Consider the following 26,613-nt stretch of genomic DNA (forward strand, 5'->3'; position numbering starts at 1 on the left):
AATATGTCTAGGATTTCCAACTGGGTTACATTTGTTTTTAAGTCACATTTTATTCATTGTTAAAACGACATTTCAACAGATCAGGTTCTCGAGGATTTCATGGCAAACGTTACACACAAGAAGTTGACAAGCGAAAACCTTAAATACATTATATAGAATAATGTTAAATGTTACTATGCAAATGGCATGCCAATGTGTTAATAGTTAAGAGTTTTTCTCCCTCATACAAACCAGGTTAGTCCAAATTTCCCAATTTAAAGAAGTAGCTTTGTTAAGCTGAAATGTACTCTGTTTGGTCTTTAGAGTGTTTTATCTTTATGTCTTTATGTTCTACCCAGTTCCTCTAAACTCTGGTGGCTCTTATGAGTGACTGTGTTTTCATTGTGCCTTTCTCAGCTAATGTCCAGTTTGACTGTTGAACCAGTCCCAGATCCCCTGTTTGTTCTGCTGCAGCCATTTGATGTTAGCTCTTGTCCTCTCCAACGCCTGCTTCACAGCCAGTGTGGCAGATCCAAACTCTGCTGCTCCGTGCTTCTCCACAAACTCCTCCAGCTTGCAGAGGAACATAACAAACAGTTCAGACAACAGTTTGACATTTTTAAGTTAACTAGAAATTACTCAATGAGTACATACCTGTTGCAGTTCAGCAGGTGTAGAGAACCTTGCAGTGACCCCACTGATCAAAGAGGCAAAGGAGAAAGAGCCCACACCATATCTGACAAACAAAAACAAGCCAGCCTCATGGTTGGGAGATAATCACCTGTAGCTAAAGAGATGACCATAAACTGTGGGGGAGCAGAAGGTGGAAAACTATTTTATAATTTAGTTGAATAGTTTTAGTTTAAATTTAGTCTAATTTCTTGGCAATATCATACATGCTAAGCTTAACTGGGAATACGATGCCAAGAAAAAAAGCCCAAAGTCCATGCCAAGGGGAGCTCTCTCCCCACAGAGACACAGCTCCTCAGCTACCTGAAACACCTTATTTGCATTCCTACCTTCACTTGCATAACTTGATTACATCAATATGTGACACATTTTCTATGCATACAATGTCTGCCTGCCGGCTAGGTTTGTTTGGGTGCTTTTTTTTTTCAGGGAGAATGTGGTTGATCTCATTAGAGATGCTCTCACATGCTGTAATACCATAAATGATGACATGATCACAATACTAGGATATTTGGCAAATAGAAAATGCAACAGTGCAGCAGTGATGACCTTCCATCCGTAAACAACTACAACACTTTGAGTCTCATACTGTGATGCAGTTCATTTCTTTTCCATCGGGTGTCCTCACCTTGCAGGCAAACAAAAGGACAACCAATCACATCTTTTAAAAGAATGTGTCATACCTGGCAAGTGGGTCAGCCACACCTCCTCCCTAAGTCAAAGTGTCTGTCCACCCTTGCTTAGAGTTACTCTAAAGTCACTCTTAAGCTAGGACTCCTTGCTAAGTTTTTAGGCTGAGTCAAAAGCTCTCTTTGAGTATTCTCAAAATGTTGGTGTATCGCTGACCCATCCATCCACCCAGTTTATCTCCCTCTGTAGACAATATATTTCCTTCTGCATTTATTATGCAGTCTTCTTCAACAAATAACCTTAAACAAATTGAAGACCTTTTTCATTATTAAAAAAAAGAATAAAATTTACTTTACTTTGATACATCATATTATTTGCATTAAAATACTAAGGTAGAGTCTAATACCTCGTTTAAGCTAAAACTACAATGTTGCCTCTCTCTTTACTTACATATACACACAAACTCACCCATTCATCTTTATGAGTGTCATACTCACTGTGTGAACATGTATTCCCAATGCTCCCTGACAAAGTCCCATGCCAGACTCTGTCCCACTATGTTGCTGGCGACAGATGTGATGACAGAGGTGGCATCCTGCTTACGGATCATAGTTGAGTTTAAGGTATAAGACAGATACCTGTGAGACAGACAGAAGAGACTGGCATGACAGATGCATTCTTCCCATTATGATCTGTTTTCTGTCCACTGGTACATTCCCATCTAGTTTTAAACAGTCAATAGTCCAGCCTTTACTGAAAAAGCCCACCCTCAGTCCATTAGTTTTTATGATTTTAGGACTATTTCAAAGTGTCCATTTTAAAATTTAAGGTTCCGGGAAAGAGAAAAACATTTCGAATTAATTTATTTCTTTTATAAACAACAAATAAAACAATGAAACCTGGCGTACATAGCACTGAAACTGCACTAATTTAAGTGCCCAATGATTTGCTGCTCTCTGCCGACCCTGGTTACCTTTCTGCTTTAATGCCACTTGTTTCAAGTTCTGCGTTTGGCCACTTAATTTCAGCTGATCATTTGGAAAAGTGGGGTGCTATAGTGTGGCAATGACATTCACTCATCCAGGCAAAATAGGTGGGGATCAGAAGCTTGGTGACATGGTAACTAGTCTCAACGCTAGTTGCTAAACTACTGTAGGTGACAAACAGCCATTAAAGGGATGGTTTGTTTTTTTTTAAGTGGGGTTGTATGGGGTTCTTATCCATACTCAGAGTATTACCTACAGTAGACGTCAGGTGGCACAGCTCCCACTTTGGAGAAACAGGCTGGAGTCCGACACAGAAACTAAGCAATGTACTGATGGGAACCATGTCAGCAATGAAACATATTTTAGCCACCTAAAAATCAATAGCAGTTTAATTGTATGCCATAGTGAGAGTATTTATATGCTTTACCTTGATGTCAGACAGTGATTTTCAACTGAAAAATGAGGCAGTCATATTGTTTTCTTCAAAGCCAGACTCCAGTGAGAAAAACAATGATTTAATGTTGCTGAACACAATCGCCGCTGTTCTCCCACTGCTAACTAACACTAACTGACTGAAGCAGTGTTAGAACAGCAGCTCCTGTGTTCAGCAGCTAAAATGATTGTTTTTGTCAATGGAGACTGGTGGCTTTAACAAGAGCATAGATGGAGAACTGATGTTGATATTTTTAGGTGGGGCTTTTCCTAGGTGGCTAAAATACATTTTGCTGCTGCCCCCGCTACAGCAGTACATTGCTTAGCTTAGGTGCCATTTGGAGGTGGTGGGTGCGAACTGTAGCAGTGCTAACATGGGCTAAGGGACTGTGAACTGAGTTCATTTCATGAACCAGGAAAGGAAATGAAAACCAAGAAAAAGGACAGGCAAAAAAAGCGAGACATGCTACGAAAGGTGGAGAGGTACAGACTGTGCTCCAGTCTTGCATGTAGCACCAGAAAAACTGGTGCATTCGAATACGTCAACAGAAGTCACAGAAAGGCCTAGGCATAGCCATCACAACATTACCCTACTCATCTTTGTAAGGGATGGAAGGATACACACCTTTCCAGCAGCTGTGTCTTGTTGGTACAGGCCAGTGCAGACATGAGTTTGCTGGCCTCGCTGGCTACAGTAGCCTTCTTGAACTGTGACCAGCCAAACTCCCACTCTGCCTCATCACCTGCTGCCATGGCACTGCAGTACACTGCTGAACGCAAGTTGGGATTGATCCTGACAAGACAGTTGGGGTTAAGTGGTTGATTAACTTGAAATAAATGTGGAGCATGATCAAATGATATAGAAAATAGACCAACATATTGTGTTGGGGGTTCTCCATCCATTGTTTGAACCATGTGGTGGTCAGGTTCTGGCATTCTGTTACATCAGTCCTGCAGGCCATACGTATGGCATTCACTTGGTTATACCTGGAGGAAGAGACCAAAAAGTTAAAACAAGATAAGTTGCTACATTTTGCAACCATTTTATGATATACATAAAGACATAAAGTTGTCAAGTATGACCAAAGTGTGTAGTAAAAATACGTCCCCTACCAGGTCCAATTGAATGGATGAAGAAGGAACAGTTTGCATTGAATGTTAAATTAATTTCACTTCAGGGTGTAACAGCGGTTAAGACAAGCATCACATAAATGTCCCCACAGTTGATGTCCAGCTCCTTCTTGTCCAGCTTGTCCATCCACCCCTACAATCTCCTTTGGTTAGGATTCCTTCAGAATTATGTGTGGCTAAGTTTTGAACCAGTAACGTGATGTTTAAATAAGCTATATGTTGCTTGTTTTGCTGCATTTGGATACTACAGATTAACATTGCATTTTTATTTGGGCGGATCTTTTTTGGTGTTGTGCTTGACTGGTTTCACTTATGTTTATCAGGAAGAATTTTTTTTCGTTGTTTAGGTGATTTTGTGTTGCAAACATTGATACTGATTTCTGATTATGGTGTTCCTCAAGGAAGCATTCTGGGCCCTACCCTGTTATCTTTATGCATGCTCCCTCTGGGCTACATCATTAATCAGCATAAAGATAAATATTACTGTTTATGTTAGGCAGGATAAAAAAGATGGATAAAAAGACTAAGGTCTAGCAGCCATTCCAGCAGACCTGTTAGGATGGGCTTAGAGCTTAATGCTAACAACAGCATGTTAATATACTCACAGTGACAATCTGTCTTTAATTTGAAATAATTCAACCTAGTCAGCTCTTTAACTCTTGTTTGTTTTTTTTATTTTTACATATTGTTGTTTATTCTGAGTTTTGTTTTTGTCCTAACACTCTGTTTAATAAGGTACTTTCGGTTACTGTACATGTTTGCATGAAAGCTGCTGAATTAAGCTACTATTATTACATTGAATTTTTCTAGTTCCTTCTTTGACACTAAACCTTATTGAAGACTACTGGACAGTTTTAATTTAGGTGAACAGAAAAAATACTGTTGCTTAAACAATGTTGTAGGTAATGTATTATGTATACAACAAATAGTACATGGATAAGCATCCTATCCAGGTGGGTAACAAAACAATATAATCCATAAAATTGTTCATAAATATATTATAGAAATAAAAAGAACTGCACATTAGTTCACAATAATTGTTTTAGGCCCAGTGTAATATTACTATCATATCTGTGCTTGGACATGCTGGAGGCATTATGTTTTCGGGTTGTCCATCCGTCTCATTCTCATTCTCATGAACGCAGTATTTCAAGAACACTTTGTGTGTCCATTCAGGTACCAACAGGAGCTAGTATAGGCACAGTCTCATATCCCAAATCAGCAGCATTGACCATTAGCCATTAGTGCTTTATTTTAATGAGCTTGACCTTAAAGGATAGTTAACAATATGTACATACAGTATACACATGTCTATTTATATTTTGTAGCCAGTTGAGTATACTCACTGATCAGTGTGTCTGTCGGGAACATGGGTCCAGTCTGATGTCATGTTTTTGAAGTACAGGAAGAGGGGAGTCACCAGTTTCCTCATGTAATCCTAGTAGTAGTAAGTATTACAGAGATGTGAGTATAAGATTTTGGTTTATCTGTAAAACCTACTTAGCCTTCTGATGGCCGTCTTGATGCATAAAGATTAACCATGGTTGTCTGAACATAGTAAGTGAGCTTTATGAAGGATCCAAAAAGTGCTTTGCTTTGAAGTACTAAAATCCTACATTACCAAACTCTGAAACATCTTTGTCACAGACATACACAGATAATGTGGTGTACCTGCATAGGCTGATAGACTTCAGTTCGGTCTAGCATAAGGTAGTAATATCCAAGATTATCCAGAGCAGACTGCCAGGGCATGTATTCTGTCTCCACAGACAGATAGAGGGTCGTCCTCAGAGCAAGAGAGGTGGAGACCATCTGAGCCCTGCAGAGAGAAGAGATGCACATCTAACATTATAGAATAAGAAGCTGGGATATCAGTCTCCAAGATGAAGAAGAGGAGCTGGCACACAACAAGGATATTCCGCCACCATGAGTCAGGATTACGTTATTAGTGGTGCTAATGGCACTAACAGTACTAACAATGGCAACAGAGCTCACAGAGCACAAGGGGTGCTCACACTGTCCTGTACGTGCACCATTCTCCTGTGCATGGCCAGCCTGGGTAGTGCACAGTGCACAGCAGCGGTGATTAACTAGCCAGTGAGCACATTAATAATAGTAATTGGCTGCTACAGTAATATTGTGAATGTTGTTTATTGCACCTTCAACATTGTGAGATAGGACATTTGGCCTTGGCAGAGGTGTGCACTCTCCTAGTGCCCTTCTATTTTACATAAAGTTGTTTTTTTTTTTTTTGAGAGCTGTGGGTACATATCGCCCACAAGTCTTGTCCAGTGTTCATTGCCTAGCTTTCCAGACTTCTGTTTACCTTATTGCCAAGCATGTCTGTTCTGTATTCCCTGGCCTGCCCTTTATCAGATTTGTTTGCCTGTGCTACTTGAAATTTAATCTGGATCAAATGATCAGATGTTTTTCTATCCTGGATCAGCTAATCTATTTTTACCTTTGTGCTGTTCTTAAAGCAGCACTGGAATGGATCACCCTGAATCAGATACAGACTTTTCAAGATTACCAAATCTGGATAACCAGTACTCTAAATGAGACTATGCATCACAGTGTAGGCTAATAGCTATGTAAAGTGCAACAGGTAGAATAGCCAGTGTGGGGTTGCTTTAAGTGTTTTTATTTGAAAGAGACAAAAAACAGATGGACGATGCAATTGTTGGAAACTACTACTGACTGAGTAATTGCACTTAATACAAAGTGCAAAAAAAAAGTAAAAACAAAGTCATTTCTTGTTTGATATTGACAGCCATTTGGGGATTTTTTTAACGGGGGCAAATCCTTTATTTTATTTCATTTTATCTTCTTTCATTTTATTTTTCTTACTTTACTGCGCTGAAATGCTTAATAGGTAGCCGAATGTCAACCATGGATTACCCGAACCATCCTGATACATGGACACTTTTAAAACAGCAGCCAACAACGTAAGAAAACGTAAAAAAGGACTAAATGACAGTGCACAAGTTAAGTGAGCTGATAGGATCATATTTCATTTTAGATAAAGCAAGTTTGACTTCCATGGGACAAATGAATGAATAAGTGATTGATTGAAAATGATCCAATACTATAGCCGAAATCTGATGAGAGTATTTCTTAACAACTGGGCCTTGGTTTTGACCCCTACTGGCATTGGATCAACGTGTTTGATTTAACTGACCCAGTGACCTTTCATCTAGCACCATCTAATAACCTTTAAAGCCACTGATTTTAAAGGTGAGCTACCTTTTTCACAGTACTCTCAACTTTCTTATCCTTTTCTCTTTATCCTTGTGTAAATCGTGCACAAGTCACTTTTATTCTGTGTGCAATATTATTTGTGAAAGTTCAGTGCAATCTGATGGTTAATCCAGACACCACAGTAATGTGTAGTCTGTTCATGTTCCTGTATGTATGTAAATTGTATGTTTGTAAATTGAATGTGTTTGCAGCCGATAGGTACTAAATATCCAAGATAAATTTCCTCCTTGAGGACAATAAAGTTTATTCTGATTCTGATTCTGATATTTCCTTTGTAGGGCAAGTATACTAATAGTAGGCCTTTTCTGTTAATCGCCAAGGTAACGTATAGAAAGAAGTATGTTTCTTGGTTTTCCTTGGGTTCTACCTTATAGACAGTGATGAAACCAAGTATGGAAATGTGATGAAAACTACAAAAATAAAAATAAAAAATACAAGCAGCTGAACTAACATACCTGGCTAAATTGAAAGCATCATCCACAAGCTGGGCTCTGTTTATCACTGGTATAGCCTGCACAACAGATTTTATGTGTCAAACAGGATATGAAATACAAATATGTGTTATACATTGTGCAAATACTCAAAATGTAATGTGAGAGAAAATGAAAACAAAGAACGCATGAACAACCAAGATCCGGCATCCATCAGATACTAAAACCTGAAACATGTCAAAGCCTAATTATGTACCTGGTGGTCTGAATTAAGTTGAGTGAAGAGGCGTTCCCAGTTTCCCAGGTCATAGTTCACCCGGTAATATCCAGTCACATTAATGTTAGCCAGAACCCAAAATCCACTTGACCTCATCTCCAGGTTTACACCTGAGAAAAAAAAACAGAGATGAAGTAAAACATTAAATATCTTAAAATTAAAAAAAAAACAAAAACTTAAATATATAGTTAAACTAATTTGATGTAAAGCATAGCAAACAAAATCTTGCAAGAAAGATATTTAGCAAACTGCAGACAGGTGTTTAACAGTTTTACATTTACTGTGATTCTACTGAAGTTTTATTAACATTATATATTATAACCATATTATTGAACACCTTCTTTTTCCATCAGCCACCAGATGTCTCTTTGGACCTCACCGACCTTCATCCACTTAACAGGAATCAGCCACTCATACCTACAGGAGTTAATGCATTAAACTTTTTAAAAAGTTTAGGTGGGGGGTAAACATTTCTAATTATTGCCACAAACATCAAACCAGCTGTTTAACAACATTTATGCATTCTGGTTTTAACAATAATAATTTGAGTTTGAATGATTTAAAGTGAAGTAAACCCTGTGGACATTATGCAGAAGAGTGCTGGAGTGTTGCATACTTGTAGGGTGATTCGACTGTGACGTTAGACTCTGGATCCAGGAGAAAGTGCTTCTGGGATACCTTTCCTGTGCTAGTATCTATGGTAACTACAGGGAAACCCATCTGAAGCACCCAGCGATTCATGATGTCATCAACTGGATAAGGAAGTGAAACATTATTGGCTTTCACTGCCTGTTGACAAAGGTACAGAAAGCATCTATTTAAAAACAAGCAAACAAAAATCTTAAAGTGTCAAACTTTTCAACACTTATGGTATGTGAATTCATACTATTATGGTACGAAAAAGGTCACCAGGAACATAATATAACACAATATTTATGCAATCTCGGTGACTGCAGGTGTGGTAAATATTGAAAAGGAACACACAGTTTAGTCAGGGCAAGTTTTGGTAATGACCAAACACATGAGCTCCCTTCATCCCCTGAAAAAGCAGCAATAGGTGAACACCTTTCTGTGTATCTATGTGATGCCATACGCTGTATATAATAATGGATGTAGCTGCTATGACATCACTTATCAGTTTGCGGCCAGAAGTGACCATATTTGGCCAGGAGGGTGGCACTGTTGAGGAGCGAGCAGTCAGGCTGTGGCTCAGAGGTAGAGCGGGTCGTCCACTAATCGAAAGATCAGTCTTCCCGGTTCCTCCAGTTTGCATGTCGACTGATACTGAGCCCCAAATTGCAGTTTGCATGTCGAAATTGCCCAAATTGCTCCCGATGGCTGTTCCATCGGTGTGTGAGTGTGTTCAAAAGTAGCAGGTGGCACCTTATGGTAGCCTCAGCAACCAGTGTATGAATGTGTGTGAATGGGTGAATGTGACTTGTAGTGCAAAAGCGCTTCAAGTGATTGCATGACTAGAAAGGCGCAGGTCCATTAACCATTAAACTATCAGCATACAGCCTGTCACTCAAAGAAGCCCACCTTAATTATGTGTACCTTTTAGCCTTCATAAAATGTAAACAGGTGAGTTATATAAAAATCCCCCCTGTTGAGTTGTCATGAACGGGAAAATTAGCTATGGAGACCAAAACTGTTTTGTGTACCAAGCTGTAAACATGTTTATTTCTGCTGTTATGTTGGGCATTTAAACATGGGGGTCTATGGGGATTGACTGGCTTCAGGAGCCAGGCTCAAGTGGCCATTCAGAGAACCACAATTTTTGACACTTTTGTGTCAGTTTCATTGTTCAGCCCCAGAGGTTGCCCCTTGTATAATGCACACCTGAAGCACATTGGAACATGTGGTTAATATGTGAACGGTCATGGCTGGGTTTAGGCAGCATAACTAATTGGTTAAGTTTACAAAGATCAAGTTTTGGGTTGAAAGAAATATGTTTGTTATGTAATGTGATCTATGTGATCTAAATATGTTACATGAGTGACATCAGTGTGCAGCAATCTTGCGTAAATTACATAATAGTATGTTAAAACAACATCAACCTTCAGTTTTACACAGGACACAAACAGAAGTCATCTTGATGAAAGTTCGATTTTGCAACCAGCCTGATAACCACAGGTGTAGTAAATGTTAGAAGGAGGAATGTAGAATCAGAGAGCGTAGTCATGGCAAGTTTTGGTCATGCCCAAACACATGAGCTCCCCTCATCAAGGGGCAATGGTCCCTTTCCCTAATTCCTACCCTCCTTCCTACCTCTTGTTTTGGTCATACCCATCTTTGAATCTGCCCTTCATTTTGATATCTATATATCTGATATATAGCTACACACCTGTAAATTTTCATGAGCCAGGGGCATGAAGTGAGGGGCCAATGGCCCTTTCCCTACTTCCTACCCCTTTGCTTGGACCCCATCTTTGAACTGAAACATTTAAAAATCTGTTCACAGACAGACAGACAGACATATCAACACATGATGACACATGACATTATGATGACACACACAAACACAAACTCATGGGTTGACAATGATACCAGCTGTCGTGACGTCGCAGCTGGTAAAAATACGTAAACTTGTAATAAACTTCTAATCTCTTGTTTGTATATGGAGAAGCTGTGTGCTCTTATAGCGCCTGTTTCTCTGAAATGCAGAAGAGAAATTTCTCCTAAGGTAGACACTAAAGGCTAATCTTATCATCATAACATTTTTGAAAAAAAAAAAAAAGAATTCCAGCTTACCATTTGTAGATGGTGCCACAAATCATCCCCTACAGTGTTGCTATAAGCAAAGTCTTTGAGGTACATCTGAAGACAAAAGACAGACACAGTCAATTTCAACCTTCTGAACGAGGGTGATGGGAGATACAAAAATTTATCTCTACAGGTTTTAGCTCAACACCGCATGTTATGTTATAATGCCAGCAAAAATAAACATACACTGAGCCCCTGGACAAACACCGGCTCTGAGAGGAAATCAGACAGCATCCTCAGCACTGCTGCACCCTGAGGACCCACAAACACACAGAGGCAAGGAATCAGTTTATCAACCAATCAGTTTACAAGAGCAATAATTACATTTTCTATTGTATAGCACAAAATATACTGTGTTGAACAATACCAGTAAAAGGAAATTTCTGTTTTTAAAGTTCAAAGTTTAAGTTTTCTGGCCTTAGCTGCACCCTGTGAAAGAGAAAGTACATGTGTTCATGCTGTAATGCTTGATATAAGATTATTCTGCTGATGTGTGTGTGTACCTTGCTGTATGAGATGGCATCGAACTGCTCAGTGATCTGGCCTGGTAGAATTATACTGTCTTCTTTAGAAGACAGTGGATGAGAGGAGGTCAAAGCATCGACTGCAAACACCCTGTGGACGTCATCAAGTATTATCAAGTCTTTCTGGAGCAAACAGACAGACAGAAATATATTAAGATATCATATGCTGTGCAAAGTTGATAATAGAAATGTATTGTTAAGAGGGCAGCAAATGTCAAGGCCAAATGCATGAAACACTGTGTTCTCACCACATCCCATGAAGGCTCAGCATGGTCTGCTCCCAGGTAGGAAACATATGTAGCAAAGCCCTCGTTCAGCCAGACCTCATTCCACCAGCGCAGAGTCACCAGGTTACCGAACCACTGCACAGGAGATGACATCAGTCCATTTGTTGAATAAATCAATCAATAGACTTAAAAATTAAATGTGAAACATATATTCACCATGTGTGCTAGTTCATGAGCAATGATGGTGGCAGTGGTCTCTTTATTTCTGTTGGAGGAGGTCACAGGGTCATAGAGAAGGTTGGTCTCTCTGTATGTCACCAAACCCCAATTCTCCATGGCACCAAAATAGAAGTCTGGCAGAGCTATTTGATCTGCAGGGAGCAGGTTTAATAAAGGAAAGGAACTGAGCTCAGGTCACGGTAATACACCCCACAGTTCAAAAAATCTGGTACATCTATACTTTACACTGTGCAGAACAACAACCAGAGAGGTATCTACCAACATCTTTAACCTCTCTCTAGAGCAGGTTGCAGTGTCAGGCATGCATGTTTGGCAAAATTCGATCTAATAGTTACTAAAACATTTCACTCTAAACCACAACTGGCAAAAAATCATGGCAAATGTGGGGAAACACTGATGTGTGCAGTAAATTCCCTCTTTGGCCCTAAAGAGAAGATTCTTAAAGCAGACTAACCTGACTTGTTCAGAGGGTAGGAGATGTTGTAGTACAGCTGGAAGAAGTCCAGTACGGGTCCAGTCACATTGAGGGCGTAGTTTCCCTGTCCCTGCTCAATGGCCGTCCTGCGAGCCCAGATACGGATCTTATACACAACAGCAAACTCTTATTAGTGCTGTCATACATGAAAGTTCTAAAACACTGAAGTGCAGATATTTTCATAAATGTAAAAAACCTTTAAAGTAAACACATTTGTAGAAACAATGTAGTAAAAAGTACAAACTCAGTAAACCAAACCCAAATGCTTTATGTGTGTGTTAGATTGTCATTATACTAACACGGTTAGTCAAATCAAACATTTGCTGAACAAACGATAATCGACAATATCTTTGATAATCATAGTCATTCAAGTCATTTCCAAAGTTAACATACTAAGTCCTCAAATTTGAGGTTTTCCTGCTTTTCTGTTTAATATAATCATGAACTGACTACCCTTGTGTCTTAGACTGTTGATCAGATGAATCAAGATGTCACCTTGGGTTCTGTGAATATGAGGCTTTGGCAGAAGTTCAGTAAGGAAGATATTCATCCCACTTTTTCTTTCTAACATTGCCAGTCTTCTCGGGCACTTCCAATTTCCTATACCGTCAAGATGCCTTTCACAATTCTGATGTCATCAAATCTGGCCGATGATCTTTCCGCCCACAGTCCCATAGCCAGTCAGTCCTCGGACACTACTCTTTAAATATCACTGAGTCTCTGTCACTCTGCCTTTCAGACCCACAATTGCACAACGCACTCCCTCCACATTACAACATTATCCCTCAAGATGATCCAGAAGATTCAACAGAGAGGTTTCATCTTCTTTCTGCTGAGTTAACTTAACCTCCAGCACCAGTGTCTAGAGTCCAGGGGATTAGATCTATCTTCATTCGTCTATACTTAATGAAGATGCATCTTAAATCATCAAAGTCTCTCTCTGTTGTTAACCTCAAGAAACAACATGATACCTTACTGAGTCGTAAGGTTGACAGTAATTGTCCACTGTCTGTCTGGTATGTCCAATTTGTTTCAGAGCAAAATATGCCAACAACTACAGGAGGCCAGAGTGACGTTAAATTGAAATTTGGTCTTTACACTCGTGGTCATCAGAAGTACTAATCTGGTGGCTCTCTTGACCTTTCCTCTAACTTTACATCAGCCAATATATCAACATTATACACACACAAATACAACTTTGCTGAGCACATTCATGCTCCTGAGAAGATAAACCCCCTTTGATTTTTATAATTGCATTTATACTAGACTGTTATCCTGCCCCAGGTTGCTGTATGTCTGTTAGTTTGTGATGTCTGCATGTTTCTTTTCACCCATGTTTCTGTTTAGTTTCTAGTAAAAATACAGGATTGAACTACAACCTCCATGAATAAAAGAAAAGGGCAAACTTTTGAACAAGATGGGCTTGTTCATATTTAGGGCTCGACTGACATGTTTTCTTTTTGAGTGTCATCAGTTTTTATCTTACACCCCGTCAGACATCTGGCCAACTTGCACTTAACATACACCGTTTTGCAACATGAATAAATCTTGCTAAACTCAATCTTGATAATCTTACCAATGTTTTTGTTCTTTTTTTAACCAAATGAATCAGATTTATAAACCTTTTTAAACAGTAGACATTTTGACTAGACATAGCAAAAGAACACAGGTGTGGTTCATAACAGTAATGAAAGCCCTGTTACAGCAACTAGTGAGATTGCACTACAGCACTTCAGAGTAGAAGGTCCTATTTTCTGCTGTGAGTCTATTTAAATACTAAGTGTCATTGTGAGCCCCAGTTTTGGAGTGATTAAAATGAAATATAAAGAGTTACCAGAGTATCTCCTTGTGTAGCATTGAGGTGTATGTAGTCAGAGATGACAATGGCCAGCAGATAGGTGGACATTTTCTTGGTGGGCTCAAACGTGGTTTGTGTCACAGCTACTCCATCAATAGTGTTGTTAACAATATCTGGAAGACACAAACACACATGCAAACAGACTCTAAACAATAAGCAATGGGATGTTAATTCATGTAACACATTTCCTTTTTTGGAAAACAGATTAGAATAAATTAGAAATATCAAAATAAATATGGTTATAAGTATTTAAGTTAAGTTGTATATGTCTGTTTAGGCAATGCAAGAGGGCAGAGAGGAAGTGGAAAAAAAGACAAACTCAGTGCTTCCCTTGCTTCTCTCAAGGATTTAATGTACTTTTATTATGGAGTTAAATTTGTGTCTTTATTACATGCGAGAAAATAAATGATATGAGAGAAAAAAATATTTGAGAGAAAATGTTTTCACACTGATAGCAAAAAATAATAATATTTGAGACTAAAAATTTTTACTCTCAAATATTATTTTTTGCTATCAGTGTGAAAACATTTTCTCTCTCTCAAAAAAAAGTTTCTCTCAAAACATTTATCATCAAACAATATCATTTTTCAAGTCTTTGCTCTGGTGTCAGGATTTTGCTTTTACTGTGAAAATAATGTCATGGACGGGGCCATGTTCCATTGGCCAGTCTCAATCGAATTGACAGCTGGGTGAGGATCATCTTGGGAGTCGAATTTAACTGAATCATTCATCCATCATGATGGATTTATATGGAGTTAGATTTTTGTCTTTATTACATGCGAGAAAATAAATGATATAAGAGAAAAAAAAATGTTTGAGAGAAAAAGTTTTCACACTGATAGCAAAAAATAATAATATTTGAGACTAAAAAAAGTTTTGAGAGAAAGTATTTTGTCATAGAATATAAAAAAAAATTTGAGATTTAAAAAATGATTTCCGAGAAAAAAAAAATCTCTCTCAAAAAACTGTTTTACTCTCAAATATTATTTTTTTGCTATCAGTGTGAAAATGCGCACCAGAGAGAGAGAGAGAGAAAATGTTTTCACACTGATAGCAAAAAAATAATATTTGAGAGTAAAAAAAAGTATTTTTATATTCTATGACAAAATACTTTCTCTCAAAACTTTTTTTAGTCTCAAATATTATTATTTTTTGCTATCAGTGTGAAAACTTTTTCTCTCAAATATTTTTTTTCTCTCATATCATTTATTTTCTCGCATGTAATAAAGACACAAATCTAACTCCATATTTTATCAGCATAAAGTAAATAAATTGAATAAATTGACTGTACAAAGGAAATATGGTCTGTGCTATGGACAAAGAAATGAAGTTTATGAAATATATGATGGTGACAAGAGCAACAATGTGCATAAATAATTAAATTATGTAACAGTGGAAGTTGAATGCAATGCACAAACTTAGGTTCAGTTTGATAAAATAATATGAAAGTGACAAGTGCAGAGATTATATGAGGGATGTGAAATGTAAAGTCCAGTTTGATCATCCCGTCTTCATCCTGTATATATTGCCATGGTACAAGATTTGATGCACACACACACACACACACACACACCTTCTTTCTTTCTTTCTTTCTTTCTTTCTTTCTTTCTTTTCTTTTCTTAACAGAGATAGTGGCGTTTGGATTCGGGTTGCGGCAGACCGGCGGCAATTTGAAATGGAATGAAGCCCACAGACGGCAGACGATACAAAACAGTAGCTGAATGCGCCACATCTACCCACCGTACAATGCTCTTATGGTCCTACGCTATCAAAAGCTGGCAAAATGCATTTATTTTATTTTATTTTATGGCCTTGACAATGTTAAAGATATCATTGAGGAAAACGACGTTGACGTGACGTTGTTGAATCAGGGAATCCGTGTGTCCACCACGACAAAGGATCCTAATTGACTTTACATTGGCATTGTTTCCGTGGTACCGGCAGGTAATTTTAACCCATTACGTGCTGCCACCAAGGAATGCGGTGTTAAGAGGTTGTGGTCCTTTCACGTATTTCTGTGAGATCAGGTTGTTCATGTTGCTGTAAATCAGTTGTAGATCACACTGTGTAAATTTCATGTAAATCAAAAGATAATTTTCTAACAAGTCTTACTTCCTGTTGCCAGTAGGTGGCACAATCACCATGACACCCACTTTGTGTTTTTGATGGCCTCAGGCCTGGAGCCTTATAAAACATATGAAATTTGGGGCAGATTGGACAAGGTACAAGCTCTCATCGCAACATATGATGATGATGCTCTTCAAAATCTCTGTGAAGTAAGTAAATTACTACATATCTGTTTGCATGCAAGATAATGATCGATACTCTAACTGTACATTTATGCAAAGACAACTCTGTATTGATACATGCAGACTGCACTGACCTCTTTCCATGCCATTGGACAGGGCTACAGTTCCAGCGGGGTGGATGAGAGTAATATAGAAAACAGCTTTCATAGCCGGCTCATCAAAACAAGGGAAGGTCTTTCTGGCATGAGTTGGATGCATCTGAGAGGTGGCGACAATCCTGGGAATGAGAAAAATAATCTGAACACAGTGCTTATTAACACAATGTAGTTTTATAAATTAAGCTCATCGAAACAAATCTAAGAGATATTGTGGGATAAAGAGTAGAGAGCTTACTTTCGAACTCCATCTTCTTCATATTCACTCCGGTAAAAGCCCTCCAAGTCATCAGCTAGTTCTCCAGTGACCTCAGTGTACAGCTGATACTTCTGTCCTTGACTTAATTTACCATTCAGCTGGATAACCAGATACTGGGTCTTAAGCTGCAACCAGGAGGACTTAATACTGGGAGCAGACCCACCACCTGATGAAGAAAAATAAAAATGATGGGGGGCGGGGGGTGACAAGTTCTCCAGTTGAAAAATAATTGGAAAGACAATGTTTTTGGTGAAAATTTGTCAAATATAAAAGCAACAACATTTTTTATTACAAGCTCCCTCCAAATGCCGGAGCTCCCCACCCTATAGAGGAAACTCATGTAGGCTTCTTGTACCTCAGTCTTTCAGTCTCTACCTAAAGCTCATGACCATAGGTGAGGGTTGGAACAAAGCTTAAAGGATTTGCTTTCTGGCTCTGCTCCCTTTTCACCATAACAGACTGGTACACCTGCACCAATTCGCTCACGCTGTATTTTACCCCCACTTGTCAACAAAACCCTGAGATACTTGAACTCCAAAGCTTTTCAGTCAATAACGCACTCTTGACCCAGATGGGCAAACTGGTGTGACTGCCCTAGCAACCATGTAAGAGTAAAGAGCCAGACCACTATTCCATGGCCAGGATGGAATCCGCATTGCTCTGAGCCAAAGTTCTTCATCAGATTGGGTACTCGCCCAACAGGTGATCCGCAAAAGGCAGTGTAACGGTAAATATATGTATATATAAATTCACATAATCACTATGACCGAGCTGCAGTTCATTTCATTTTGAAAGTCTCAGACAAAAGTTAAATCTTTGACCCCGTCATCATATTCGTCACTGACGTGGAGGACTCCAGCGTTTAAACTTTGTCGCCCAGGCATTAGGTAGCAGCCTACACTGAGTTCAAAAACCCTAAGTAGAATCCTATTGAGGTTTTATGGTGGTGGAGCACGCTAAAATGTTCCCTTACCAGTCAGTGATTGCACGGAATGTTTTCGCCATCCCAGCATTGAGTGCAGCCAGTGAAAGAGACTTTTGCTCTGCTGCATTTGTAATTGAAGAACGGAGTACCTAGCTTGATGTGTGTGGCTGTGGCCTGTGTATGTTTAATCATCAATAGGCTTTGACTTCTGGTACTTGTAATAACTGGTGAACCAGGTGAGAGAGGACTCAAACACACGACTATGGGGACAGTTCAGGTAAAGTAACAGTCTTTACTGGTCAAAAGGCTGCTTCTGTACACAGGACATCAGTGAAGGCAAACAAACCCAATAGAGATGAGGCAGAGGCTGAGTCAATCAACAGGCTAAATCCAAAAAAAAAAGATAAGGACGCTGGGAAACAAGAGGCTGAAACATGAGAAACACAAGGAGCTAAGACAAAGGGGCACTGAGAGAAAACAAGACACACTCTAAAAACTCTGGTAAAGGGAAAGATAACGAGACACAGGTGAGGCAATGTGAAGTAAGGGATAATGTATAGTGAGCTGGTGACTATTAAAAAATAACCCCCAACAGGAGAATGGAACCCCGACCCGCAGCGTCCATTCCCAGTCATGTTCCATTATCCTGCTTAGAACATGGCTTACTTCTTACTTCTTCTAGTTGTTTGTGCCGGTTTGTTCCTGACGGCCCTGCGATTTTCTCTTGCTTTCTTTTTTTTTTTTTGCTGGGGACATGTCATTTTTAGCCAAACATCAAGCATTTTGTCCTGTTAAAAGTGATGTCTTGAAAATGCTGCATTTTCCCACTCCGATCCTATTTGGCCTGTGTGGACTAATCAACTGATTTTGATGCTCCTCAGTCTAAGGCCGTTGCTATGGCGTCCCTAGCAATGGAGCAGCAGAGCAGCGGTGATACCTCAAGAAATAAACACCGCAGAATTGTGTTGATTGACTAATCAGAATCAAGTATTTAAGAGTGCCATGTTCTACGCAAATTTACTCTTCTGTGCTTTGGAGGCTCGTATCTCCGCAACGGATTGGTCAATGTCAGTGATTGGCACTTCAATCGATTCGTTAGAGCCAATGGAATGACGCTATACCCACCAACACAAGATTGACAGCACTGTAAGCCAATCAGAGTCAGCAGAACACTGTTGTGGGGGAGATGCCAACTGCTGAATGTGATCATTTTTGCAGCGGAACGTACCATGTGGCCGAATTCATGACAAAACAACAACGATAAGAGAAATTTTACAGCTATAGCTCAGCAAAACGATTTCTGTTGTTGTTCTTTGGCCTCTAGCTCTCTGATGCTTTGGTGTAGAGTGCTTTGGCGCATACTGTATGTGTGGAAAAAGCAGTGTCTCAGCTTTCATTTGCGATGAATGGTGTGTGTTTTGCATAACATGGCGTTGCGGTAGAACCCAAAATATGACAAGTGGGTATGGACTTTGATTTGTTGTTATTTATTTAGTTGTTGTTTGAGCTGTGTTTGGGACATGTAAAAAGGGTTTATACAGCCTTGTAGCCCAGGTTCTGCTGTCTAATTTGATGTGCAGCATATTCTTCATGATCAGTGCATTGTTTCACACTGTTTGCAAAGTCGTTCTCAAAGTCCCCCAGTTGGGGGACTTTCAGGTTTAACACATTTTAACCAACAATTTGGGCGACCTAATAATAGAAGGCAAGTGCTCATTCTTTGTCAAAATATATTAAAATCACGTGGAATTATTCAAAATTTTCTCGGGGGAGAAAACCCCGAACCCGCGGGTAAAGAATTGTTCCCACTTCAGGGCTAAAGCCCCAGATGTTTTCAACTCCTAGCAACGCCCCTGCACAGGGCACAGCACGTACCTGAGGCGATGAGCCTGGCAGTGTGTGTGTCATCAAGTGTGGTGTAGTTGAGTTTGTTGGAGTGAATCAGGATCAGATCTGTTTCCTTCACACACTTAAACTCCACAGTGGATCGGCCTGGAAATGCGTGGAAATAGCAAAGACATTCATTATAAATAATGCATCTTGCCTACAGTTAGAAAAACTAGGAGGTAAAAAAGGTAGATTGTTATAATTAATAATGCAATAACATATAAACACATAAAATCCATAAATTAAGACTAGATAATGAAGTGTTGATGCAGAAAATAGTTGGAGTATAAATGTAGAAATCCAGAGATGAGTAAAAGTAGAAATTTTAAAATACAGAAATAAATTATGTACATTTACAGAAATGTATTTTTTTAAATCATTATTTATTTATATAGCTATGTTGCTATGTTAATTACCTACATCTATGCGTTCAGTCATTCAATTAGGTATTTCATTTCTTATTTCTGTATTAATGTCAGCATTTGTGTAAATATATATTACTTTATCAAAATGTGAATTTCAGTATTTTTTCTTTATTGATTGATAAATGTGTAATTTTGTCATCCTCAAATATATTATATGCAACTTATTTCAATGAAAGTGTGAAAAGAATCCAGCTTTTTGTAAGACTGAGAAGATTTCATCATCAAAGTGTTTTTTTCTTCTAAATAGAGAATGATACAATAATACACTGCATCCTAACAGTCTCTGATTGAAACTAAACTCTGAGTAAATAAATTTGTAGCTGTCATGATCCTGCTCTGGGTCCAGAGAACGTCAGTCTTTTTGTTTGAGGCTATCTGACAGATATCTTTAAGTTACATTAGTTATCTGGCTTTGTTGTCACATTAATTATTACGAGGATTTGGTTTTCAAGGTTTTGGGTTTTCAGTGTTACTTTGTTTTTATCTGTTCAGTAGATTTTAAACTTTAAATCACACAGTGATAATGTAATTCAGCACACAGTGCTTATGATTGGACTTTGGTGCTCTTGATTAACATTTAACTTTATCATATGATGTGAGTGGTGATTAAACAGCTTTGTTCCACTTTCAACCTTGATTATTAATTGCAAAAAAAGACAACAAAAAAAACAACAACAACAACACCAAAAAACAAACAAACAACAACACAAGTACTGAAGAGGAAGTAGCTCAAAGACAACAGGTCCATCATTTTTATTTATTTTTCACCAAGTAGGGCGAACCCAACCCGAACATCATCTGTTAATATTTGTTCAAACCCTGGCTGGGCCAGGTTTAGACTCGTGTTAGGGCCACATATCCACACTCTACTTCAAATTTAGCTGTCTCCATCTTGTGGCAACTAATAATTTCAGTTTGGACAGGGCATTAACACACATACACCCAGTGACTACAATCTGACCATAAGACATTAAATGAGGAATCCAGAGCAAGTGTTGAAAATACCATGCTTATATGTTGAACTCTGATTGATTGAAATGTATTTTATGCTTAGTTGACGTGCACATCACACAGGCACCAGAAGTTTATCCACGCTTGTTTTTTCACTCAGCCTGGATTTGTGGCTGGCATTTATCTGTTTGTGGTGACCACGCTCCAGGCCATTACTTGAGACCTAGCTCCTGTTTGACTACTGGCCTTTATTTGAGAAAACACAGTGGTTACTATTTGATGAATCAAATTATTTACCGACAGTGTAGAAGATGAGGGATGTGAGGTGTATCAGTAAATAAAATGGTTGAGGGTTGACCACAGAATGTGCTAGGTCCAGCACTGCAACTCAACAACACAGAATGATTTTTAATTTTATATTTATAATACCTGTCATACTTTTCAGCATGTATAGTTTGACAGATGTAACCCTGTGTATTACAACCCTTAGGGGTCAGGGGGTCAGTATGGCCCAATATGATGCATGTTAGATCTTTTGTTTAATGCTATCAAATACTTTTGCTTTATCTTTGTTAAAATATTGAGATGTTCAAATTGTGCTTGTCATATTAGGATAATTTATCATATAACATATTGACAGAAAACCCCAGGAACAGGTTTCATTGGAAAAACAAACTAAACTATAACATTATTAAAAACGTTGTCTCTCATAAAATTGTGAAACAGAGGCTGGACACAATTCCTGGACCTGGCAACCTGCAACGGGCCCACACTCAGAACACCAATTGCTCACCTCTGAATGACTGCTTCTAATTGTAAAAGAACACCAATAGACCTCAAAAGAAATTCAGCCACAAGATGTCCTGTAATTAAGAAGCACCGTTAATTACCTGTAAAAATGTAGAGGCCAGTGTTTGGGTCACGGCTGAGACGAGGCCACAGGGTGATGTTGTAGTAATCAGGGACCAAATCAGTGGGGAGGCGATAGCTGAGGGGAATAAACACTAAGATCACCAAACTGAATGAAATTATGTTTACTTTACTTCATTTAGCACTTATTATCTTATTATAATACAAAATTGTATTATCATCTGCTACAAAAAAAGTTCCCCAACCTAATTAACAAAATACTGTATTTCATTTGTCATTGCCTTCCAAATCAAGCTAGGGTTCAACTAGGGTTTTACTTACAGACATTGTGTTCATGAGTAAAACAGGGAAAAGCTAAGGTAGACAACACTGACTGCTGGCAGGATGTGGGAAGCAAACTGTAGTCTGAGAAGTCCAAGTCATTTGCTTTGTGCTAAAACATCATACAACTTCCACCTTTGCAACTGACAAGCACCGTTATAATTCATACAACCATAAGATGACGCTTGTAAAGATAGTGTGAGCACAGGTTGTTTCAGGTGTTTGAACAAATGACGAATTATGATGTTCTTCTGGTAAGAACAGTCTGTTTCTGAATGTCATTATAACATTTAAAAAAATGTACCATTAAAATTAAAACTGAACCTTAACCTTGATTTATTTTTTACATGCGTAAGAGGAGAGAATTATTTTAAAAAGTACGCTCTTCATATTATCAGTAAATGTAACTGTAAGTGATTAAGTTCGCCATCACATCATAAACTGCCTCATCAAGCAGCCACAGTGAGACAGTTGTACTGAAATATGTTACATTCCCTCAAACGCTTTTCTCATATTACTATTTACATTCTTTTTATAAGCCCATTTTTTTCTCTACAATTTTTAGAGATCACACTTTAGTTAAACAGCCCAGTCACCAGACTGCAAATCATGAATATGTTACATCTGCATGTTTCATACGTATCGCATCAATGTTTCAAAGGTGACACATGAGCTGACTTTGTCTTTGGGAGGTGGTGGTGTGAGTCATTGCTGTGTTTCTATTGGCTTTTTAGGCACCAAAAGTAGGTGTTCTGTAGCAACCCATCGCTGTTTCTCTAGCACGGGATAGTGCCAAGGAAACATGTTTTTTTCCGTGGCAATGCTGCATTTCTTGCAGGGATAGTGGCACAAAAAGCAGCTGTTTTTTTCACCAAGACGCTGCTGCTTTTCCATCAGGGACTGTGCCCCTAAAACTAGGTCATTTCAAGCCAAAACAACCGAATGATTTTTGTACCTAATCCTAACCACATGTTAATCATAGTATTGCTAAAGCATATTTTAACATATCTGTCACATAATATTATGCAAATGTAACGTATCCCTGGTTTGCAGAAATGTACAATGCCAACATTATTTCTGGTGATTAGGTTGAGTGTGGTCTAATCAACAAAGAGTGTTTCATCATATTTTTGTTGAAAATGAATAACCTTGTGCAGTAACTGCAATACAAAGACATCTTATTGTAGTTACACATGGCATATACTCAGGCTGCTCTCATAAACTGTTTGTAATGCACCAAATTTTGTACATATCCCACATAATCATGAGCCAGTAATTCATGCATAACCCACATATTTTTGAAGGCTGCGATCACATGACCAATGCGATGACGGGAGTAAAGAAGGAAGCAGTCCCCATAAGGCACAGGACTTTCTCCCAAGACTTTACCCAAGAGACCTGTGCTCAGAACCGTGTGAACTCTGACTTAGCTTCAAGTTATATTAAGGTACGACCTCACCATGTTTCTTTCCCTAAACCCAACCACAGTAACTTTACTTGCTTAGTTTCATTTTAGTGTAGAGCATCAGACTGAATTTATAAATGCACCACCATCAGCTCACTCACTCTCCAGAACCACAACACTGACCAATGTGGTTGATTACTATGTCAATCTTACAAAGGGGGATGACACTTGAACAGTTTCCTCTGGTTTGTCTATTAAAGTTAACATTAGCTAATGTGCTAAAAAGTTATCATTATGGAGAAATCCAATAATCTTTTACCTCCCCAGTTTCTGATTGGGTGGACATGATAACCCTTAATATACATAACGTTATTCATCCCTACGGTAAATACTTTTTCCCTAACCTGTTATGATGCCTATGGATATTCTCATTTATCCAGGTCATAGTTATCTCAAGGCAATTGAATCGAATACAACTGGACTTAGTTTTGTCTTAGAAGACGTTTCACCTCTTATCCAAGAGGCTTCATCAGTTCATGCTTGTCTGACTAGGCTGAAACTAGTCTGACAAACTGGTGTGGAAAAACCCAGGCACTTAACCTCTCAGGAAGTCTTCACAAGGCCAGTGACGTCATTGGTTCATTAGTGCTCCAACGGTTGTTGAAACTCCTGCTGCAGCGGTGGTTGTTGGAGTCGTTAGAGTCACATGAGGCCATTTGTGAACGACTATTGTTTTTCAGAGGTTAAGCTGTTAAATCTCCTGGGCAAGGATGAAAGGACAGCATTGTAGGTGGGGGATAGGTGGTGTCGCGGACCTCCTCCTCTACTGAGAGATGGTTTTTGATGATGTGTATGCTGCACATGTGAGCATTTTTGATGATCGCCTCTGTCCAGTCCTTTCATGTTATCGCATTTAACCATAGTTGTCCTTCTTTTTGTTGACGGGCAGTGGCGGCTGGTATGCGATAAAATTTAAGTTTTGAGCCATGACTCCTTCTATTCTGGCACCTAATAACACAACAAGTTGACATTTCACGACTCCTATGTGGCCTACAGCCTTGTGGGGCGAGTCGTCACCTTCAACTTGTTGTTTGAGGTTACATTAATATAGTGAGATACATGTACATCTTATGCAACAATATGCAAAAATATCCTTTTACTGCAAGTCTAAGCAGGACGTATGCTTGTATGTATCTTCTTACTGTCCATCAATAGACAAACAAGATAAACCACCTCTGCATAGGTCAGTTAGGGTACCCGCACCTATCTAAAAAGGTTCAACAAGAACATTAGATTACCCTGCATTTGTTTTAAATAGGTGAACCTTAGAACAATAGTCACAGTGATGTCGTTTCACTTATCCATTAAGTTACTTTTGTTGTTTCACTTTTAGCCATGAAGAAATACTAATGCTAACGACAAAAAGCTTTTAGCGAAGCTGAAGTTCAGCCAATTTTGCTTTCAGTCTTTACAAATAAAAAATCAACCAGCATTAGAGATAGCCCAAGATTTATTGATCAAAGCTTATCCCATTCATGTTGTATTGCACCATTATTCACCATCCTGTGATGCACAATGCATATGTCTGCACTTTTACTTTACTTTTAATGTCAGCAATGTTTGTGTTATGTATTATCATCCTTCAAAGACACAGAAGTGTCAGACTCTTTGTCAGACCAGTGTCTTACCTGTCCCAAGGAGCTGTGACGTCATCAATATCATCTCCTCCTGTCAGGGCAATAGTCCACAACGTGACAATGGTTGCTATGGAGATCAGGGCTAAGACCACAAACAGTATGCACAGCTTGCTGACTTTGCAGCATTTCCCCATGGCCTAATAAACAGCACAGAAGTTGAAACTGAATCACTGAGAGGAGAACTGTTGACTAAAACTACTTCTTCACCCTTTAGTGCACCCCTAAATTGCTACTAGATAGCAAATGTTAAAAAGTCTGATTAAAACTAAGTCTGGTTCGCTGAGTCTAAGATCACACACAGAATGGCACACAAAAGTGAATGTCAGGTTTTAACTGCTGACACCAACCCCACCCCCACTCCCTTCCATTATCTCTCTCAGTCGAGTGCTCTCACCATTTGCAATCAATGGATGATATATTAGGACAGCATGGGAATGGTGGAAGTAGAAACTGTTGATAACAGTTGGCTCAGAAGTGAGAGATAAGAGTGATGAATTACCGACAATAACGTTTTAGTGGAAGTTCACATTATCAGTCACAGAACACTGCACTGCTGTCAGCTGAGAATTCGCATGTGTATGACACATGTGAATCTGTGTCTCACAGTGTTTATAGGTCAAATCTTTAGTTCTGTTAAAGTGACTGTTCAGAAAACTTACAGTGCATACTGTGAGGTGTTCTGGATTGTCATACATTCAAGGAAGCAGCTTCATTCATGGACAGGTTTCTTAATGGTAATCTGTATCGTAAACAGTACTGGAATTCTTCTCAGTAACAATAATTGGTAACACTTTATAATAACGATCACTCATAAGTAATTTATAAGCCATTGATTAATAATGAATATTAACAAAATGTTTTGTTGATGATTAGTTCATTATTAACTAAGGGCATATAAATTACTTATAACTAATCGTTACTATAAAGTGTTTCCCAGACTGAATGTTATTTTCATTTTGATACTATATCTTGCTTTTATTCCAGTGTAGTCTAATACGATGAACATACACAAAAGTCAACATTTGCATAAACCAGTCTACTTCAAACATGAGGAGGCACTGTCTGGACTCAAGTCCAATTCCATCGCTTCTCATTGACTCAACATCGCAGGCAGCATGAGCTGTACCCTACAATAACAACAAGCGTGCAAGTGTCAAACATTCGAAGGGATGACCTGTTACATATCAGTAGGCCTAACTAACGAGAGTCGTTCAAAAAGATTGGTTCGTTCATTTTCAGCCATCACTTTCTTTGGCTGACAGGATGTCCTTTAGTGTTGAGGGGGCATGCAGGAGGCGAGCCCAGGTACTGCTCACCATAACTCACCTTGTTTCTCTGATAAGATCCAGATGTCCGCAGTGGAGAAAATATATCCTCCTGAGACCCGAACTTTTGTTTGTTATGCATTTTCAGTTTTGATTTGGGATTAGTAGGATCTGATGAGTATAAAAAACTAAACATTGTCAACAATAACAAAGTCCTAGTGTCCTCAAATGAGACGACAATAAAGTCCCGATGTCTACAGACAAGTACTTTCTAATTAACAGTGTCTTAGCTTATTGCTGTTG

At 38.8% G+C, this 26,613-nt stretch overlaps 1 protein-coding gene across 1 annotated transcript; it reads right to left on the bottom strand.

Moving 5' to 3' along the window:
* Window positions 1-16: 16 nt before the first annotated feature.
* On the bottom strand, window positions 17-25,329 carry LOC125887249 (aminopeptidase Ey-like). The gene is made up of 23 exons (XM_049573928.1): window positions 25,037-25,329; window positions 21,643-21,740; window positions 19,365-19,481; window positions 16,544-16,730; window positions 16,285-16,427; window positions 13,878-14,014; window positions 12,023-12,149; window positions 11,545-11,699; window positions 11,350-11,463; window positions 11,081-11,224; window positions 10,764-10,829; window positions 10,566-10,631; window positions 8,431-8,603; window positions 8,152-8,231; window positions 7,794-7,924; window positions 7,562-7,617; window positions 5,520-5,667; window positions 5,195-5,286; window positions 3,594-3,704; window positions 3,343-3,510; window positions 1,797-1,937; window positions 634-715; window positions 17-552 (listed from the first exon to the last, which is right to left on the bottom strand). Exons 1-23 carry the CDS (start codon window positions 25,177-25,179, stop codon window positions 397-399), a joined length of 2,835 nt encoding a protein of 944 aa, XP_049429885.1. The 5' UTR covers window positions 25,180-25,329; the 3' UTR covers window positions 17-396.
* Between the last annotated feature and the right edge of the window lie 1,284 nt (window positions 25,330-26,613).

Source organism: Epinephelus fuscoguttatus, linkage group LG4, assembly GCF_011397635.1.
Source record: "Epinephelus fuscoguttatus linkage group LG4, E.fuscoguttatus.final_Chr_v1".
Classification (NCBI taxonomy): Eukaryota; Metazoa; Chordata; class Actinopteri; order Perciformes; family Serranidae; genus Epinephelus; species Epinephelus fuscoguttatus.